The sequence below is a fragment of the Rhineura floridana genome, chromosome 7 (genome assembly GCF_030035675.1).
Source record: "Rhineura floridana isolate rRhiFlo1 chromosome 7, rRhiFlo1.hap2, whole genome shotgun sequence".
Lineage (NCBI taxonomy): Eukaryota > Metazoa > Chordata > Lepidosauria > Squamata > Rhineuridae > Rhineura > Rhineura floridana.
The window spans coordinates 1,848,826-1,869,923 of record NC_084486.1 but is presented as its reverse complement, the minus strand read 5'-3'; the positions used below and the strand labels follow the sequence as shown (position 1 = coordinate 1,869,923).

Below are 21,098 nucleotides of genomic sequence, written 5' to 3'. Positions count from 1 at the left end.
TCTTGTTCCCTGCTCCTCTTCCATGTTCCTTCACTGCTTAAGCCTTTGAGAGGTGTAAAATATCTTTCCTTCCAAACCCTAATAAACACTAGAGGGAGAAAAAGGATGGGATGGGTTGATCTTTCCTGAAAACCTGACAAGGAAGATCAGTTTCGAATAGCTTCAAAATGCTGGGACAAATAGCTTTTGGTCTCTTAACCCTCAGTAGCTTTGCAAGGTAAGACTTGGCCCTGCTGTTCCCATTGCTAGGGCTTTAGCCAGCCTTTCAGACTGAAATCCTCTCACTGGTGGCTGGGCAGAGGGGAAATCCAGGGCCTGGACTCGATTGGCCTAATGCTACAGCAGTTGAAGCAGTCTGTTTTACCAGAGATTATAGTTTCACTTACACAGAGCACCTGAAAAATGCTGTGGTTTAGAAGGGATTAGAGCTGAAAAAATTCAATGCTTAAAAAAAAGAAGGAAGGAACTTGAAAAACTTTTGTGCCTGAGGGCTGTGCAAACAAGGTTAGTCTTTGTGCATAGTCCAAGGTTTTTCTCTTCCACACTCATGTTGCTGCCATTTCCTAGTGGTTCACCCTGTTCCCACTTCTTTTTCTTGCCAGCCTGGCCTAAAACTGAGCAAAGTTGCCCTGGAAAGCCAGACCCTGAGCGTGTTTTCTTGGAAGTCCAGCACATTATTTCCTGCTCTCGATTGCATCCTTACTGTTTCCCATCTTAATTCAAATCTCTGCCCAGGTCAATTAGTTAAATCCTAGTGGTGTGGGATGTGTTGCTACAAATGCCCCTTCGGTGGTTGTTTTTATAAAGGAAGACACAAACTTAATACCTAGGTGAGCGAGATAACAAAAGTGTTTGGAAAGCACGCTATGAAGAAAGGCCGAAGACTGTGTGTTAAAAGATTAAGGTGGAAATAATGGTTTTTAAAACAAACAAACCTCCAAGGGTCCCTTTTGCTAAGAAAAAGAGTAGATGTTTATCCACGCCTTTTAAAGCCCCTCTTCATTCTGTGATTAATTTGCTCTAGTTTGTACTCAATTCCTTTTTTGTGTCCTTTTAGCATCTCTTTAACCTTTATTTCCAAGACTCTCTTTATAAATGAAAGCTGGGGTTGGACTCGATGGCCTTATAAGCCCCTTCCAACTTTATGATTCTATGACATGATTTACCCAAGAATCCCTGTTGGCTCTGAAAACATGCAGTTGAACAGGCACTCTCCTATCCAGAGTAGATACAACCTGCATCTTATCCTATTCCACTAAAGGCAGGATGGAACAGGATTTGCATAACTGGATGTAATTCTTCTCCTAATCAAACATTTCCTTGTGGAAATAAATGAGAGATGCCTACCACTGTTTCTGAAAAGCTTTGTGTGCCTATGAAAAAAATTAATTAATGGATAATTTCAGTTGAAAAATATTACCCACTATATTTTAAACTTATTTTGCATTCTAGAGGAAGTCTCCTCAAGCCTTAGATATGGTTATGCTCAAAAAGGTCCTTAAGACATAATCTCTTAAATAACTGTTTTTTCCCCCCTTTGGTTTAACCCACAAAGCAGGAACTTTGGCTTTTCAAGGTACATTTGTAGAAACATCATTCTTGGCTGGGCTGCAAAATTTTTTAAGATGCATACTGAAGATCACCTTATATGTATTTAAAAACATAAAATATGCTTAGTTACACCTCAATATTCTAGCTGTCCAATCATGTAATAAGGGTAATCAATAGTTAAAATGGTGGATTTTCTCCCTTTCAGTTCATGACTGTGCATGAAGTGGACATTCTAATCCACATTAGCAATTCTTCATGTAGAACAAAGGGGTCATGGTTATGTCAGATAAATGACCATAGAGTACAAAACTGTGGTCTTCTGTATGTAGCCTCCATGTACATGTTCTTGACTTTCTTTCTGGTCTGCATAAAGTTGTAATCTTAAAAATCCTTTATGTACAATTTAACCAACCCCACAGGGTGTTTTTTCTTCTGGAAATAAATTCTTCCATGGCTTCAGAATCACTAATCATGCAAAGTGTTTTCTCTCACTGTTGTGTCTCTAATTAAATGCTAGAAACTTTTAAGGAACAAAGAACAAGATTTTTGATAGGTTACCTCATTCCAGCATCCAGTGCATCATTTGGGTTCAAATACAGGTATCAGTTTTTTGTGCCCAAATATCTGTGACATGAAAATATAAATACTTTATTAATGCTAATGATGTTACTAGGCCATGTTATACTGACCTACTGCACCCAAATACCACAAAGTACCACCTAGCTGGTGCAATGTGTGAACTAGGGACTTCATTGTCAACAGTTCACACCTTTAGCTACTATATTGAAACCAGCTCTCCCTCATTTTCTCCTTGCTAGGTCGTGACATGGCAAGCACAACCTTGCCTGGCTACCCACCCCATGTTCCACCAACTGGACAGGGCAGCTATCCAACCTCAACTCTTGCAGGAATGGTGCCTGGTAAGTTCTTCCTTGCTTAACACATTTGTGACTGTTCCCGTTTTGATCAGGCAGAAGAATAATCTGCTATATTTTCAAATTTGCCATAATTTGGTAAAGTGCTTGAGTGTGTTGTCATGAACCAGCCCAGAGTTTTCTTGGATGATTCTGAATATTTGGGACCTGCTTCCCAACCTGGTATGGAATTGAAACTGCCTTGGTTGCCCATAACTGGAGTATGAGCCTGTTGATTCTCTTGGACCACTCAATGGCTTTTGATACCATAGGCTATGGTATCCTTCTGGACCAAATAATCAGGATAGGGCTAGGGGAGGCTATTCTGAAGTGGCTCCAGTTTTTTCTCAGGGAAAAAAGTCTCACACTCTCCTTTTCATACAGAATGCTGCAAAGATCCATCTTGCTCCCATTCAGCATCGACATGAAACCACTGGGTGAGATCATCTGGAGATTTGAGTTTGCATGTCATCAGTTTCCAGATGGCTCTCCCCCCGCCCCCACCTCTCCCTCTCACATTTCCATCTTTTGCTCTACGGGAGACAGTGGAAGCCCTGAACCAGGTCTGTTTCAGGTTTAATCCAGACAAAATGGAGGTACTGTTGACTGGGGGATCTGGTAATCTAGAAGTAGTTGTGCATTCCCTGTTGCACCCCCCCCACAAACATTAAGTCCAGCGCTTCAGTGTGTCCTGAGACCCACCTCTGCTTCTAGATGACCAAGTGAAAGTGGTGGCTAGCAGGTTCCTCTTTTTTCTGGGGGGGAAAAGACCTGGTCTGTTTGTGGCCTAGTCACTTCCAGATTAGATTACTTTAATGCACTCTCCATGGGGGAGCCTTTGAAAACTGTTGAGAAAATTAGTTTGGTAGAAAATATGGTGCTGCAAGTGTTTTGACTGGAGCCAGTAAATCAAATCATATTTTTCTGATCCTTTCAGGCTCAATTCAAGATACTGTTTTTGACTTTGAAAGCCCTAAATGGCCTGAAACAAAAATATCTCAAGAACTGCTTCCTACCCCATATCAGCCTGCCCAGGAACTACATTCTAATTCTGAGACCCTTCTCTGATCCCCTTCTAATGGAACGCTTAGATAGACAGTGGGTGGGCACATGATGTAGGGCATTTCCAGTGAGGGTACCCAAAATTTGGAACAATCTTCCAAGAGATTGCCCCCATCAGTGCTTATATTTGGATGGCCAGCAAAGATACTCCAGTGGGACTTCTTTGGATACTGCTTTTCAGTTAGATCTTTTTGTTGATGTTTGATGTTTTTGACAGCGGCGTCACTAGCGGGAGTGTGGGGGGGTGCGGACCTCCAGTGCGCGCCCTCCCAGGGGCTTGGATGAGGTGGCTGGGCACGCGTGCAGAGCAAGCCACCTCATCCATGCCCCTGGGAGGGCACGTGCCGGAGGGGCACCCAGCCGGAGAAGGCCTGGGAACGCCAGCGCGCCTCCCTCGCCCCGCCGACGCTGCTCCCGGTCTCGCCCGCCCGCCCGCCCGCCTCCGAGGAGGAGTTGGAGCAGCCTTGCCGGGCAACGGCGTGGGGTGGGGCGGCTCTGGGTGTCACCCCCCTCATGGTGACACCCGGGTGCAGGCCGCACCCTCCGCACCCCGGTAGTGACGCCCCTGGTTTTTGACATTGGAAATAAAAAAGAAAGAAAAGACTCACAGTAGTTTTAGTGCTGCTAAGGATTCTGTCCCAAATGAAAACGGTGTGCCTGTGAACTAATGCACTCATTAATAAAGGGCTAGTTCCTTTTTGCATTCATAGGAGTAACTTCCATGAACAAAACTGCAACATGGCAAGGGTTAATATTTGTGCCAGTTAGATGTATAGCTCTGTGCTGTGGGACATTTCCAGATACTGTCTTGCTGCTGGCTAACCAGATTACTACTGCAAGCTCAGAATAGTTGGTTGATGTGAGCTAATGATTGGTAAATAGATGACAATCTCTGTATGTGTTTCTATGAGATACTGCCCCTCCCCAGCTAAAAGGAGAAGGCTCATGTAAGGGTGTGTGTGATGAATAAATATTGACTGGAGGCACCTTGAAGGTGCAGGGCTTTTCTTGGGAGACCTGATGTTGGGTAATAGATCTGCTGCTTGTAATAATAATAATAATAAAATTTTATTTATGAGTCGCCTATCTGGCCGAATTAACGGTCACTCTAGGCGATGTACATTTACATAGTAAAATACAATAAAAACCAATGAAAACCAAAACAGTAATTAATGTACCAGTATTAAAAGCAACCTACCCCAGAGATCCCATAGGCCTGCCTGAACAGCCAGGTTTTCAAGGCCCGGCAGAAACCTATCAGGGAAGGGGCATGGCGAAGATCAAAAGGAAGGGAATTCCAGAGGGTAGGGGCCACAATCGAAAATGCCCTCTCTCTGGTCCGTACCAGCCTCGCTATCTTAAGTAGGAGTGCCTGCTGTTTGTCTCCACTTATTTCTGTTTGTATATTTGTAAAAACAAGCTCTCTCACACAAAGGAATCCAGGATAGTGCTGCCCTTGGAACATCTCACTGTTTAGGGAAGTGAGGAACATGCAACAATACATAGATCTGCATAAATCCCTCCCTGCATTATTGCTGACAGGAAGAGTATCTTGTGGGAATGTACATGTGTCAAAACTGAAATACAGGCATATCCCGCTTTAACATACGCAGTGGGACCGGAGTGTGTATGTAAAGTGAAAATGTACTTAAAGTGAAGCAATTATCTTTGCATGTACTGCACTGCAATCGCCACTAGATGGCAGCGGCGTCATGCCAATAAAGTGTACGTAATTGCGAAGCACGCATACCTTAAGCGGGGTATGGTGGTGTATGGAGCATGTACGTTATAGCGAGGCGACGTTAAGTGAAGCGACGTTAAGCAGGGTATGCCTGTACTGGAAACAGCTTGGAAATACTGAGGAATTGCCAATCCTGAATGCCAAGCAAATTAAACATTCACATTAGCTAGAACTAAGGGCTTATCTACACGGTGGTTTACTGTGTGTTTGGTGCTCCTCACATCTCCTTTAAATTTGCATGGTTCACATGACATTACCGCAAATTTTCCCCTTGTAAATCCATACTGATCCAACCCATTGATAATACGAAAAGTGAAAAAAACTCCACTCTGTTTCTCTAGTGGTTGCAGATGCTCTGCTCCAATGCTTTTAGGTGGGTGTGTCAATCATTCCCCTCTCCACGCCCATTATCTCCTCATAGCTTCTTTCATTGTGTTTCCTGTGGGCTGACAAGCAACTTCCAGCTTCTCTCCTCCATTCTGCTGGCCTTTTTATGTTGCTGCAGTGCCTTTATTTTCTTTTCCCCTTAATTTGTGTGCAAAAGCATAACACTGCTCAAACAAATATTTGTGTTTTAGCTGTATCCTACTAGCCATAGTCAAGGAAAACAGATATCAGCACTTCTGGGTTTTTTTTAAAAAAGGAACCTACTGTAGCTGGTAGAACAGGTCACCTAGCAACCAGAGGGAGTGGAAATGTATAATTAGAGGTCAGGGTCACAAGGACACAGTGAGGCCAATCCTTCCCAGAGGAATGCCTACTTCTGTGAATGGGAAAAGGTGATTGGCAACTAACATTGAGCAGGAACTGCAGATGGTGCAAATCCATAACTAAGGTAAAAGCAGTGTATTTGTTATGTAGATGAGTCCTAAATGTGGTTTGAAATCATGGAAAAGCAGCAAACAAGCAAGCAACCATAGGTTGGTTGACAACTTGTCTAGATGCTCATTTTGTTCCATACTGAAAGATATTCTTACAGTTCATGTTAAGAAGAGAAGTCTTTCATTTTCCCAATAGGGGTATGAATACTTGGGAAAAGTATTTTCTTTTGAATAGTTGAGGCTTGGATGGCACTGCCACTCTCCAATAGGTCAATTACTATTTCTGACTTTTACCCTTAGTTACTACCCCTGCCCTAGAGATATTAGTCTCTGGACCTGGGGACAGCCTGGCTCTCCAGTTCAACCCTGAGGAAAGGGGACCCCACATTGCCCAGCACAGTTCCATGGGGCCAGAGTATAAAAGGGGACACCCCTGCTGCTTGAACATGGGATACGGGGTGGTGGACTGGGGGGCAGGTCTGTAATTTCCAGGGATCCCTTTCCTCCATGGACTTGGTTATTCCTCAAAAGCCTGTGCTGTCCTTGTGTTGTCACTCCTTGGCAATTTTAACAGAGCATCCAAGACTTTGGCAGAAAAGCTCCAGGACCAGCAGAGAACAGGTCACAACCAGGGTCTGCTGTAAAGGGAGCAGTTAAACAGAATCCAGTGCTGATGAGGAAATTACATGTGTTTCATTAGTGATCGGGGAAGGAGATAGCTCAGTTCCTCTTGGTCACAGTTGAGCTCAAAAGCTCATTATCCTGCAGCACGTTTCCTTTCACTCCTCGTCAATAAACACCTTTCACACTCACTGCTTCTCCCTCCCTGGATCCCCTTGACTGCTCTGGAGAGAGAGAGAGAGAGAGAGAGAGAGAGAGAGAGAGAGAGAGAGATTGGCTCTTTCTCCTCTACTTAACCTGCACTTCAGAATCACTGTAAACAGTTTAGGGTGACAATACAGATAGGAGGGGAAGAGCATCTGAGACCTCTTTTTACAGACACAGATAGGCTTTGTGAGCAAACTCTTCTCTGACTTGTTTTTGGGACAAACACATCCTTTCTTCTTTGCTGGGGCTCTGGCAAGACTAGGTATTGGGAAGAAATTCAGTTCATTTTAATAAGAAGCTACCTAATTCACACTTCCTGAAAAAATACATTTGAAATTTACACTTCTACAAATCTTGCAATGCAATTCTCTAACCAAAAATGTGTTTAAAATATGTATATTGGGGTAAATGTACATACAAATGCATGTATTAGTGAAAATAACACAGAACAATACATAATATTAGAACTTGCTTGTAAAAATGTGTATTATTTATTTAAATAAATAAGGCAAAATTGAATAAAATGTGTATACTAGGAGAAATGTGCACTAAAATGCTGATAAATTTTCATGAGTACTTTTTAAGAATCCCAAACTGATTTGGAAAAGTGATAAATTGTATTTAAGATTGCAACAATGAGAAAGTGAGACAAATCAAAATTGACAAATTCATTCATGACTAGGTGAGACTGTGCTATCCCATCAGTTACAGCATCCACAATGATGATGATCATAATCAAAACACAGCACTTTTAAGAAGGATGCAGACAAACTGGAACAGGTTCAGAGGAGGGCAACAAGGATGATCAGGGGACTGGAAACAAAGCCCTATGAGGAGAGACTGAAAGAACTGGACATGTTTAGCCTGGAGAAGAGAAAACTGAGGGGAGATATGATAGCACTTTTCAAATACATGAAAGGTTGTCACACTGAGGAAGCCCGGGATCTCTTCTCGATCGTCCCAGAGTGCAGGACAGGGAATAATGGGCTGAAGTTGCAGGAAGCCAGATTTCGACTGGACATCAGGAAAAACTCCCTAACTGTTCGAGCCATACGCCAATGGAACTAATTACCTAGAGAGGTAGTCGGCTCTCCGACACTGGAGGCCTTCAAGAGGCAGCTGGACACCTGTCGGGAATGCTTTGATTTGGATTCCTGCATTGAGCAGGGGTTGGACTCGATAGCCTTATAGGCCCCTTCCAACTCTACGATTCTATGATTCTGTATGCATTTTTGTACACATTATTTGGTTAAGTTGGAGACCTTAATTGCAAAATTCAGAGAAATGCCAGTTGAGAAGGATGGCTATGTTTCAGTTTGCATATTGTTTCAGGATTTTGAAAACTTCGAGGGTTGTTCAGCAAGCGTTTTTGAGTTCAGGACTATAAGTTTTGTAAGGTTTTATTTTGAAATAAGGTTATCGGAAGCAGCAAAATGGTATGGGGGTATTTTCAATCTGACATTGCAGAATGCAAAAAATCAATGCTGGCTGTAGTATATAGCCACTCTCGTGGCTGCATAATACAGGTATTCAAGAGAACTGCCTCAGGGGAAAATGGTTGGGGGTGAGGCCAAAGCATGTGTGCGTGCACACAAGAGCACTCTCTCTCTCACACACACACACAGACACACTCATGCACATCCCTTGGTTGAGCACACACATAGGACACTGTGTTACATCAAAACACTATTTAATCTTGTATGGAGAGGAGGAGGAATAAACTGGGCATGTTTAGCCTTCAGAAGAGAAGAGTGAGGGGAAATATGATAGTACTCTTCAAGTACTTGAAAGGTTGTCACACAGAGGAGGACCAGGATCTCTTCTTGATCATCCCAGAGTGCAGATTTCGGCTGAACATCAGGAAAAACTTCCTGTTAGAGCGGTATGACAATAGAACCAATTACCTAAGGTGGTGGTGGGCTCTGTAGCATAGCTATTCAAGAGGCAGCTGGGCAGCCATCTGTCAGGTATGCTTTTACATAGATTCCTGCATTGAGCAGGGAGTTGGACTCCGTGACCTCATAGGACCTTTCCAACTCTACTATTCTATGATTCTGTTGTTGTCATTGATGATGCTGCTGCTGATAATAACAGCAGCAGCTCATGGGTTGTATCCAACGCTGTGTGAATGGCAGTCCACATAAATAATGGGACTGCCCCTTCCTCTCCTCTCTCCACACACTCCCAAAATCTGCTCCAGAGGGTCCCCCAACTGTTTGGAGTAGATTTGGAGGTTGTGCTGATGGCTGTAGGGGAGGGGAGGGGGGCGTTCCATTGTGCAGGTGGAACAGCAGCATTGCATACAACCGTTTGAAACCCCCCTCCCTTCTTCTCAGAATTTGTCACCATAGTATTGACACACAAATCCTCCAAGTTGCTGCCCTGGGCTCCTGCCGGGAGGAAGGGTGGGATATAAATCAAATAATAAATAAATAAATAAGTTATTATATACTGTATTTGGGTGACCATGGGCCAGTCACTGCCTCTCAGCCTCAGAAGAAACCAATGGTAAACCCCTTCTGAATACCGCTTACCGTGAAAACCCTATTCATAGGGTCACCATAAGTCGGGATCGACTTGAAGGCAGTCCATTGCCATTTAACGCCTGCATTATATTACTCCACACAGGCAAAACTGAAGTCAGATTGGAAGCCAAAGCGAAAAGTGGGAATGTGAAGGGTCTACAAGGAAATGTGGCTGTTGATATCAAGGAGCTAACTTATGAACGTGGCATCCCCCTGCCTTGTCTGAAATTGCCACAGTTTTGCTTCCCCTCCCTCAATGTATGACATACTCTGTGAATGATTCGCCCTCCTTTGCTCTTTCCAGGGAGTGAATTCTCAGGAAATCCTTACAGCCACCCTCAGTATACAACCTACAATGAGGCCTGGAGGTTCAGCAACCCTGCCTTACTAAGTAAGTATCTCCTTTGACCTGTGCTGCATCCCCTTCCATCTCTTCCTCTTTCTTTCTGTTGGCCTGTTTGTTTTCTATTCACTTGTTTCTGTTTCACTGGGAAGGGAGGGTACATTTCCCCCCAACGATCTCACAGTTCCCCCTTCCCTCACCCCAGCTTTTGAAAAGCGAGTATTCTGGTGTACCTGTCTAGAGAAGATAAGAGATCTTCTAGTCCCAGCTTACTCTCTCCAGGGTGCAGCAACCAACTCAGTTCATTTATTCTGGCAGTTACTAATTTGTGGATGACCTGAGCATTTGCACAAATGAGGTGCATTTAGTTATTTTCTTCAGCCAGCTTCTCTAGCTGACTGTGACCAAGACTATTTATTTATTTATTTGTTTGTTTGAACAATGTATATACTGCTTAACACCTAAGTTTCTAAGTTGTATACAAGAAGGTTATAAAGAGCATAGTGGATAAAATAAATTAAAATTAAGCATAAAAAACAGAAAATGTACTTAAAATGTCTGCTGAAATAGAAAAGTCTTCATCAAGCACCTGGAGTTCAACAGAGAGAAGTTCTGTATGTTCTCTTGCAGGAGCGAGTGTCACACAATTGGGCCCACAGTACAGAATGCATGGCTCTCAATGGACAGGAACCAGGCATGTGAGCTGTGGGGGACTGCTAACAGAGTCTTCCCCAAAGACAGTGATCAGGCAAGGGATATAAGGAACTAGGCAGTCCTTAAGGTATCCTGGATCCAAGTTGTTAAAGGCCTTGAAATTAATACAAGAACCTTAAACATATGGGCAGGCAGTGCAAGTCTTTAAGCCCCAGGGATTTAAATAGCTCCCTTACAGTGCCGTGTCTTATCACACCCTACCAGCTGCAGCTGACCTGGACCATGCCTGGAATAATCTCAGGCAAATATAGCTGGGATTGTGTTGCTTTTGTACTGATCCTAAAAACAACTCCGGTCGGCTGCAACCACTGTGGACATATACAATAATACATCTGGACATGCATGTGATCACACTTACCTGCAAGCAGCCATGTTATTCAGCTGCTGCTCGGGATAATTGTACCCGGATTCCTGGGTTGCCATAGTTTAGGGAGAACATCTGAAACACCAATGAATAGAGCCTTTGAGAACCTGATGCTCTCAACAAAGAAGTGGTTTGTCAGGAGGCTGTGAAGGGGAAAGGAGCCATGAAACATTCTCCTCCCTCCGCATTCCCCTGCAGGACAATGGGCAGGGCTTGATTATATATGGAATATAAATAGGCCACAATTGCTAACTACATATTTGAAAAGCGGTAGTATCTTGGTCATAATGATAGTTTATTCCAGGATTGTTAATATCTCACTCACTGGGCGATGGCAGGTAGTGGTGTTTAAATAGACTCCCACCTCAGTTTGTATCGGACCAATCTTTAGCCCTGGCCAGAAACAGATTGTAGTTGTGTCTGAGAGCTGAAACTGATTTGAACGAGGTATCGTGGCCCATAGCACGAACTAATCCCGCAGTTGTTTCTGGGGAACGGTTTTGCAGGGTGTTGTAGTGTTTCAAAAACCTGCAAAACCCGATTAGCTAGAAAGCCACAGTGGTACAACAAAATTGCTGTCATGGCATCTTTCAACTTAACAACTATGTCTGTCTTCAGCTGTTTCCCCCCCTTTTTGTGGAAGGTGTGCACAATGGGAAAAGGGACCATGCAAACTCCTGGATGTTTCCAAGAAAGGGTTGGTCAATTTGACTGGGGAGGATTTGCCTTCTCGGCTGAAGGTGTTGTCCATTATTATCACAGATGATAGGGTCAGTAGCTCCAGACATGGGCATTGCTGCAGCTTACCTAGGCAAGGCTGGGGCAGGGCAGGGTAGCAGTGAGGCCCTTTCTGCACAGGGGCACCCGCAGAGCCAATCTGGCACTCCCCCAACCTTTTCCAGACCCACCACACGGGGCTGTTACTGGATAGGGTGAAGAGTCAGACTAGATTAGGGCTAGTTAACCCTAGCCCAAAGATGACCTGTGATATTCATTCTTACTCTATCATTCTCTCTGTGTACTTTAGGGAATCATTCATGTTCAAGCAAAAACATATATATTATTGAGCTGCTCCTGGGTAAACAGAGAACTCAGAGAGTTTATCACACCTAGTTTCCCATGTAAGCCCCCCTGTGTTCTTGCAGTGAATTCCAAAGTACCCCCAGCTTTGCATGCCTGAGATGAAGGTCTCACAGCTCTTTACAGAGTCATTTATCCTAATATGAAACAGATTTGAGACAAGAGTCCTTAATTCTCATGGGGTCCTTTTCATTAGCTTCATCTCTTTTCTGCATCTGATTAGCACCTTGATCATGTAAACACATCAGAAACTGAAGTGCATTGAGCAGTTGTTTACTGATTCAAAAAGAAGGATATCTTCCACCAGGCAAGGGTATTCCTCCAACAAGCCACCGAGTCTAACCTACTTAATACAGCTGCTACTGAGTGCCCTTTTCTTTCTCTGGTCCTGTCCTCATCCGCCTGAGAACCTGATCAATTCCTTTACACACATCATAAGCACACCAGAAGAGCCCTGCTGCATCAGGCCAAAAGCGCATCTAGCCCAGCATCCTGTTGCTGCTGCTGCTGCTGCTGATACTAGTAGTAATGTTATTATTACTTGGATCCATCCCAGTCTGTCTTCAGGCCTAGCCATGGCACTGAAACTGCCTTGGTCACTCTGGTTGATAAATAATAATAATAATAATAATAATAATAATAATAATAATAATAATTTAATTTAATTTATGTGTCGCCTATCTGGCCAGATAACATCTGTTGGGAAAGATAGGGGGAGTGAGACTCTGCTTGTTCTCCTTGATCTCTCAGCGGCTTTTGATACCATTGACCACGGTATCCTTCTGGAGCATCTCAGGAAGGTGTGGTTTGGGGGCATTGTGCTGCAGTGGTTCTGTTCATACCTCCAGGGCTGCTTCCAAAAGGTAGTTATGAAAGGCTACTGCTCAGCACCATGGGAACTATCCTGTGGTGTCCCACAGGGTTCCATCTTGTCCCCCATGCTATTTAACATCTATATGAAGCTGCTGGGAGCTGTCATCAGGAGATTTGAAGTGAGGTGTCATCAATATGCAGATGACACCCAACTCTGTCTCTCTGTTCCATCTGAATTGGGCAAGGCAGCTGAGGTGCTATACGGCTACTTGGAGACGTTGATGGACTGGATGTGGGCCAATAAAGTGATGTGTCCAGAGTTCTCATGTCTGGGAGGTGTGGGGACAGCCTGTTCTGGGGAGATGGCCTATTCTGGATGGGGTTGCACTCCCCTGGAAGGAGCAGGTCCACAGCTTGGGGGTACTCCTGGATCAGACATTGTCACTGGAGGCTCAGGTGGCCTCAGTGGCTAGAAGTGCCTTTTTCCAGCTCTAGCTGGTTCGCCAGCTTCGCCCCCTTTTGGACACAAATTACTTGGCCACAGTACTCCATGCTCTGGCATCTTCCAGATTGGATTATTGAAATGATGCTCTACATGGGGCTGCCCTTGAAGACAACTCTGAAACTTCAAGTGGTCCAAAATGCAGCAGCCAGATTACTGGCTGGGGTTTCCTTTAGATTTTATATAACCTCTGTTTTAAAACAGTTGCATTGGTTGCCAGTTAGTTTCCACACCTTAAATTGTTTTTAATGTGTATTTTAAAATTGTTGTAACCTGCCCTGGGATCTTTGGGTGAAGGGTAGGTAATAGAAGATGATGATGATGATGATGATGATGATGATGATGATGATGACGACAACAACTACAACATTTATTACCTGCCCTTCTCCCAGAGATCCCAGAGCAAAAAAATTAAAATATGGCATTAAAACAATTTTAAAATATGGCATTAAAACAATTTTAAAATATGGCATTAAAACAATTTTAAAATATGGAATTAAAACAATTAAATATATATATATGATATCAAAGGCCAGGGTAAAGAGGTGCATCTTCAGCATTCACCTAAAACTGCAGTGAAGTTGCCAGATGCACCTTAGTGGGGAGTTCCACAAGTTAGGGGCCACCACAGAGAAGGCCCTCTCCCAAGCTGCCACCACCCGAGTTTCTCACAGCGGCTAGCCAGATGCCTGTGGGAAGCTCACAAGTAGGACTGGAGTGCAATAGCACTCTGTGAAATAAAGCAGTTTTCTTCAGCCCCATAATAGGAATGGGAAACTAATGCAAAGAGACTAGAAGCTCTTCTATACATTCAGAACCCAAGATGGATGAAATTAATTTAGATTCCAAGTCCCTGCTGAGCCATGGACTTACATGGGATGCAAATAACTGCCTCTTGCAATAGTTTTCCCATGGCTGTTGTGGGATTGAAGTGTTATGCCGTATGTTTCACATTAGAAGTCTACAAAAATATTTTTATTAATATTTACTGTGATAACTCCTAGTTCAGGCCCATTCTGAGGCAGAACCATGTTTTCCCCCACCTTTCCCTAAAACTAATTGGTTAAGCAAGACTCACAGGTGCTGGATGCCATTTCTGAATATTTGTCTGCACCTGTCAATTTTATTGTACATGTCCTATACAGCTTCAGTTTGTGCTCTTTGGCTTTTTGTTGTTGTTGTTGTTGCAAAAACTGGAACTTCGTGAAATAAATGCAAGGCCCTTAACAAAATAGCAAAAGCCCATCGGAGAAATATGTCACCGCTCTCTACATCCTGGCCACTGCCCATCAGTCTAATCAGGAGTTTCATCAGCTTTGTTTTTAAGGCTGCAACCTTTTCATCCCCAGATTTTCAACACCCCTAAATGTTTAACAGGGTTCAACAAAGCCATAGAACTGGCTATGCACCCATTACATATAATTTTTTTAAAAATCAGATCAATACTTCTCTTTCCCCTTGCTGTAGTTGACCAACAACCCAGACATTTTGAAAGTATGAAGCTCTTACATATCGTAGATAAGCTCACAATGCATACTGAAAAGGAGCAGCATGGGGCAATGTATTAAGCATTATAACATTCCATATAAAACACTTTTAATTGTATCTGTGGTGGACCAGCAGGGACAATTCCAATGTGATATTTTGCATCTGTGAGATGGCTTTTGGAATGATTCCTGTGAATGCGGGCAAATGATAGACATTATACAAGATTATCCTACTGAACAGAGTGTAACTGGAATCCATAATGCAACTACTATACCAGAACTCTTTATGTTTGAGTAGCACTAGGTCATTTAGCAAATGTAGGTTTCCCATGTTCTGATGTATCATCCAGATGCATTCTATGCTGTCTTCTCTGTTCTTTATATTGGTCATTAACAAATCCCCACCCCCAGGTTTCTGCCTCTAGTTCCTTTTAATATGCCTTTTCTTTCTTTCTTTCTTTCTTTCTTTCTTTCTTTCTTTCTTTCTTTCTTTCTTTCTTTCTTTCTTTCTTTCTTTCTTTCTTTCTTTCTTTCTTTCTTATTTTATTTTACTGTATGTCCTTTCAATCAGTCCATTCTTCTCCTGTGTTAACTTTCAGGTTCCCCTTATTATTATAGTGCCACATCCCGGGGCTCCGCACCTCCCACTGCTGCCGCTGCCTATGACCGCCACTAGTTACCATGGAAACCACATGAAACTGCAAGGTGACAGCCTAGGCCTCCATATTGTACCTGTCTGATGAACATTCTGCACCACTTGGAAGGATGAAGAAACTTTCTCCATTTCCCTCACCTGCCCCTTATACCTGCTCTCCACTTTAAAACTACAAAACGTACTGGGATATCACGCATTTGCTACCAGAATGAAAACTTCATGTCCCTTGCAATGCAGCCAAGCTACTTCATTGGATGATGGCAAAAACAGGCATGTAGCCAATGCTCCTGCAGCTGTTGCTATTCTAATGCTGCTGCAGCACTTCAGATGGTCCTGCAGGAGTCATTCCTTGGTTCTCTAGCCTTCAATTCCTTCCACAGGAGGCTTCCCTAACCTCTAACTGTGAGAGGAATCCGAGCAATATAGCCTGCAGTGTCTCTTTTTTGGAGTGGTATGGATAGGAGGTAGCAAAGGAGAATGCTGCATACAACTCATTGCTCCTTCAAGAGATGATCTGTGAAAAGCACCTCAGCATGATAAACAACAGTTTCCAGAGAGAATCAATTGACTCAGCCTAGTAAAGGTGAAAAGACCTATGCCATCCTTTCTGTTCCACAAGGGTTTCTTTGTGTGACCCATTTCACTCCCATTTCTCCATAGGTTGGTTGAATTAGGCCTTGCCTTCTTCACAGCCTCATCTGGAGATTGATTGCATCCAATATGTTATAATCTTACAGGCTGGAGCTTGGCAACAGTTCACACACATACACACACATACAGAGGCAAGTCAGACAGGAGGATGGAGTGATGTCAACCAACTGGCACAATGAAGAACTATATAAATAGATATATAAATATAACTGTTTTTAATGCTTTGTCCTGAAGGTCTGTAAAAAGGAGGGAAGGGAAGGGAACAAATCCCCAGTTTTCTAAAAAGCAAAAAAAGTCCTGGCAAAACCAAGCTGAAATATTTCCCCAACCTGAATGGACTCCCCTTTTATTCCTGGATTTCATTATTTTTCTGTTATACACTGGAATGTACATGTGTGGCAGAGAGGAGTGCAAGTGCATTCTGTGAGAAACTATTCACCTAATATACAAGTCCAGCAAGCTTAAATCCCCCTACCATCACCACAGGTATGCCACATTTCATTAATCAGTTGTCAGAAGAAGAAGGAAATGCTCACTTCTGGGGGGATAGAAGCATTTGGGGCATCTGACACTGAACCAAAATAATTCCAAATTGACTTGGGTTGTTTCTTGATCTTTCCATTTTTGCCACAAATATAACTACATTGCAATAGGGACTGGATGGGGGCTTCTCCCTATAGAGCTGTGGTCTTCTGAAATGGTGGCATACAGAAAAAGCAGGTTTCTCTCCTTGAACCTCAAGCTTGTTTAAACCTAGTCTTATGTCAGTCAGCCCACAATGTCCATGTTTGGGGGGCTGTTCATATCCTTGTTTCTGCATGCCGAAAAACTGAGGAGAATTTGGATTTCTAAGAAGTTCACTTTTTTTTAAAGGCCAGTTTCTTGTCTCTGTGGACCCATCGATGGAAACATACAGTTAATGTCCTATACAAGGTTGCTGTGCTAGAGGGATGGGACCTTGGTTCCCTATATCTTATCCCCTGATCATGGCATCCACTTAAATTCCACAAGCAGCTTGTCTCCTCTTGCCACCACACTATGAAATATCGTGTTGATGAAATATCCTAAATTATGCAAACTCTTAAATGCCAGGATCAAAATAAACATGCAGATGGAGCAATTTTATGTAAGCAGGCATATCTCCATTAACTGTGATGGTTTACAAACATAATTTTGCATTCAGAATTTGCAGTAGGGTTGGATTTGAACTGAGGATTCAAGCAGAATATGGCAGGACAAAATTTGCTCATATTTATCTTGTGTAAATCTCATGTTAGGCCATCAGTTATCAACAGGAGAACGGAAAGGCATTTCTGGGGTAGACACAATATATGTCCCAGTGTACATCTTGACAGACTCAAAAGGCAGCGTGTGAACCCAGTTTCAAATGAGTATAAAGCAGCAGGTTTTTAACTCCATTCTTTTACAAATTGCCATATCCAAGTGGAAATATCACTGTATTTGGGGCCATATTTTTGCTTTATTAGCCCCTTCTATAGGGTTTGCAAAGCATGTTGATAGCCAGGAGCTCTAATGACGCTTTTCAGTTTTTCTCTGTAACCTGGTTGCCCCAGGTGAATTGACCGACTTTCTTTGAATTCATCTGTATTTGTTTGAGAGGATTTCTTGAGTCACAGATGCTCACAAGAACAAGCTACTATGTTCTAGGCCTACAGAAGTCACCTATATCCACATCTGTGCTATATATTCCATTAACACCCCCAAATTATAAGGATAAAGCAGGAAATCCTTTTGTAAATATACCTGCTCTTTTTCTCATAGAGGGCACATAAAGAAATATTGGTCAATCAAAAACAGTTTCGGTGCCACTTCAAACCTGCTCATGCATACACTTATAACTCTATTTGAGGAAAAGACTGTTTAAGATTGCCCATTGACTAGCATTAAATGTGATTCCCAAAATGTCTGGGAAGCAAAATAGCTGGTTGGGCCAATTGAAAACTGGTTAGGTTGTAACTAACAAGTCCTTGAAGCCCAAACCTTCGCTATCCCAGAAAGGAGGGAGTATAAGAATGCTGACATATCTCACTTGCTTAAAAATCTCTGGTTCAGGAAAACACAAATAAAGAAAAGTACAACTCAGAATAGTCTGATCTTTTATTCATGGCCTTTTACTTATACACTGGTAAAGAAGAAGGGGGACATCACTGCTGGCTTGATTTGAAGCCTGCTGACATAGATAGCAAGTTTGATTTGGCCTGACACGATCATAAGGAGAGTTAGCAATTCTATCTGGAGCATCCTATGCAAAGGACCAGGCTGAGTCTTGGTCTTTCCATCACGTCTTCTCAAGAGCCACCTGCGAATGTGTGTATTACATTTGCCAAAGAATTTATTGTGTTGGCCCCTGACTGTTTTGAGTTATAGTTGGTGGATTGCATTGTAAAGCAGTATTATAGTTAAGTTTAGTAACTGACATGGGGATTTATGTGATGATATTATATAGCAGACAACCATCAATATTCATATAGATCCCACTGGACTGGACCATGCAGGAAATGCAAAAAAAATCTATCAATTATTTAATATTTTGTTATTTGCAGGGGGGAATTGCTGCTTTGTAGGAAGATGATGTGTGTAATGTGAAGGCAATTCCTCTTGTATATAAGCCCATTCTCCATCTTCATCATGTTAGTTACTGAAACAGGCTCACCTCATTGTGTAGATAAGGAACGCACTGTCTGTACTGTTCAAATCTCATTGTGCTCACTGAAAACAAAGCTCAATAAAGCACAGCACAAACTCAGAATCTGTGGGAACAAACAAACCTGACAAGGCCTTCTCCCTGGCAACCTCCATCAGCTCCCAAAAGTGGTATACTTTACCACCTTTTTTTAAAAAAAAAAAATCTAAACAAAAAAGGTAAAAAGGCAGGGAAAGAAAGACACAAAAAAGACGAAAAAATCTCTATGCAAAAGAAAAAAATGAAAAGATTTTCACATCTTTTGCATTTCTGCTGCGTTCTGATTCCTCTACTTTTGCTGCCATGATATATTTTTTTATTGCTGCCCCTTTGGTTTTGCTCCCTTTCCACAGAGGGCTGCCTGATGGCCAACACAGATAGATGAATTGAAGTCTTTGGGTTGTTTTCTTTCCCATGGGGCTTTAGTTGGGCATCCTGTGCTTCCTTCTCCTTTCTGTTTCCCCAGCTGTACAATAGGAGTCATAAAAGCATACCCCTACCTGCTGGGGTGTTGTGATTCTTTGCTTGCTAAAATTGGCTGAGTATTTGGACATCTTTGGAGAGGAATCTTGGGGGCTGGGTTTTTTTACTACCAATACCACCCTCTGTTATCTTCCTGTCATCTGCCTTGTCATATCTCTCATTTATCATCCTCATTTCCTTCCATGGTCTGTAACAGTTGCTACAATTCCTTAATTCATCCCAGGTTTTTTTTGGGGGGGGAGGGGCGGCAATTTGACTGTATTTACTTTTCCATGTTGGGGGAAAGGATACCACAAGCTCTTGCCATCGACATGGTTCACGAGGAACAGGAACTGCTCCCTTCACCACAGTCTTCTTTACATCAGCCAGTGTCTCTTGAATGGCTCATCACAAGAAAAAGAAAAAAATATATAGGATGATGGGATGGGAGGAGCAAGAAGATTTATGTTACAACAGACACCTTTTGTGAGCTGTAAATGTTCTTTAAAAGAATAGCGTCTTTAGTGGTGATGAGCCCTTGTGTGGAGACAGGGCTGTTGCATGCTTTCTCGCTCATGGATAGTAACAATTAAGATACAAAGGAAAGATTCTGAACTAATCACAGACCAATGTGAAGCTATTAAACTGTCAAAAAAAAACAAAAATGACACTCTTATCTCCTCTTGAGTCTTCCTTTTTTTAAAACAAAAAAGTTAAGCTATTTTCTTTTGCTGCACTGTCTAAAATCAAGACTAACCATCATGGTAGAGCCCCTCGTTCTGACACCTTGTGGCTCGATTTATCCTGAGAGACAAGGAGGAAAACCAAATGTGAATTACACAGCAACTTGGAACTAACCTGACTTGGGATTCTACCTACAGAAGTTTCTGCACATTTTGCTTCCGCACGCTTTGGGGAAGGAGGCTGAAACTAAGGAAGAAAGGCCACTGCCACAAGGACCTTCCATCCATCCAGGCGAGGCGTCCAAGGCTCATAGTTTGTGTCTCTGTTTGCTTGCTTTTCATCCTGTTCAGAGCTTGGAAAAGTTACTTTTTTAGACTACAACTCCCATCAGCCCCAGCCAGCATGAGCACTGTATTGGGCTGATAATTCAAAAAAGTAACTTTTCCAAGCTCTGATCTTGTTTTTAATAAAGTCACCTCTGAGATATTCAGCATAAAGGACTGCTACAGAATGAGCGTTATGATCCACTTTGTCCAAGTTTCCCCAGCCTAGTGCCCGCCAACTATTTAGACTACAATTCCTATCAGCCCCAGTCAGCCCCTGGAGAGCACCAGGTTAGGGAAAGCTGACTCAGTCACATAACAAGTCCTGCCCTATCTATAAATTGGCACCAGAGATGCAAAGTTTTAACCACCAACATAAGTGATGGGGGAAAAACCCAAATCCTAGAAGGCCTAAGTGACAACATTAATTTCCAGCTATTTTTTATATTTCAAGAGTTTCAAAAGACCACAACAGCGAAGAGACAAGAGGACTGGGGCACTGGTGGACGAAAGGTAAGGCTCAGGATGAAAGGAGTAAATGCACCTTCATGCTGATTTTGGGGGTCCATTTTGACCCCAGGTGCACTTTTCATTATGTAATTTAAGTAGACCTACAGGGATGTCCTTCTAGCCCACTGTCACAAATTCTAACCTCTGCAATGTCCCCAAATTTCATCATCCCCAGTTACCTCCATAGGAAACAGAAACCCACTGTGGACCAAAAATACCTCAGCGAACAGCCCTGGGGAGAAATTTCTGCCTTTTATTGTGTAATTTACACATGGATAGGCCTACCAGCTTACAACAGCCTCAAATGTCAGCCAGTTTCCACTTAGCATTTTCCTTCTGGAAACAAAAAACCACTGGGATCCAA

The 21,098-nt window shown here is 42.8% G+C and overlaps 1 protein-coding gene across 2 annotated transcripts in view; it reads left to right on the top strand.

Moving 5' to 3' along the window:
- The window catches only part of PAX2 (paired box 2), a 183,530-nt gene extending 165,015 nt beyond the window's left edge, over positions 1 to 18,515 (top strand). Inside the window, exons 8-10 of one of the 2 annotated variants that reach the window (XM_061634665.1) lie at positions 2,370 to 2,471; positions 9,747 to 9,833; positions 15,345 to 18,515. In XM_061634665.1, the coding sequence (XP_061490649.1) occupies positions 2,370 to 2,471; positions 9,747 to 9,833; positions 15,345 to 15,421 (266 nt within the window). In that variant the 3' untranslated portion in view covers positions 15,422 to 18,515. The remainder of the gene's footprint in view (positions 1 to 2,369; positions 2,472 to 9,746; positions 9,834 to 15,344) is intronic. The other variant, XM_061634663.1, reaches the window with a different exon arrangement.
- Positions 18,516 to 21,098: the final 2,583 nt, after the last annotated feature.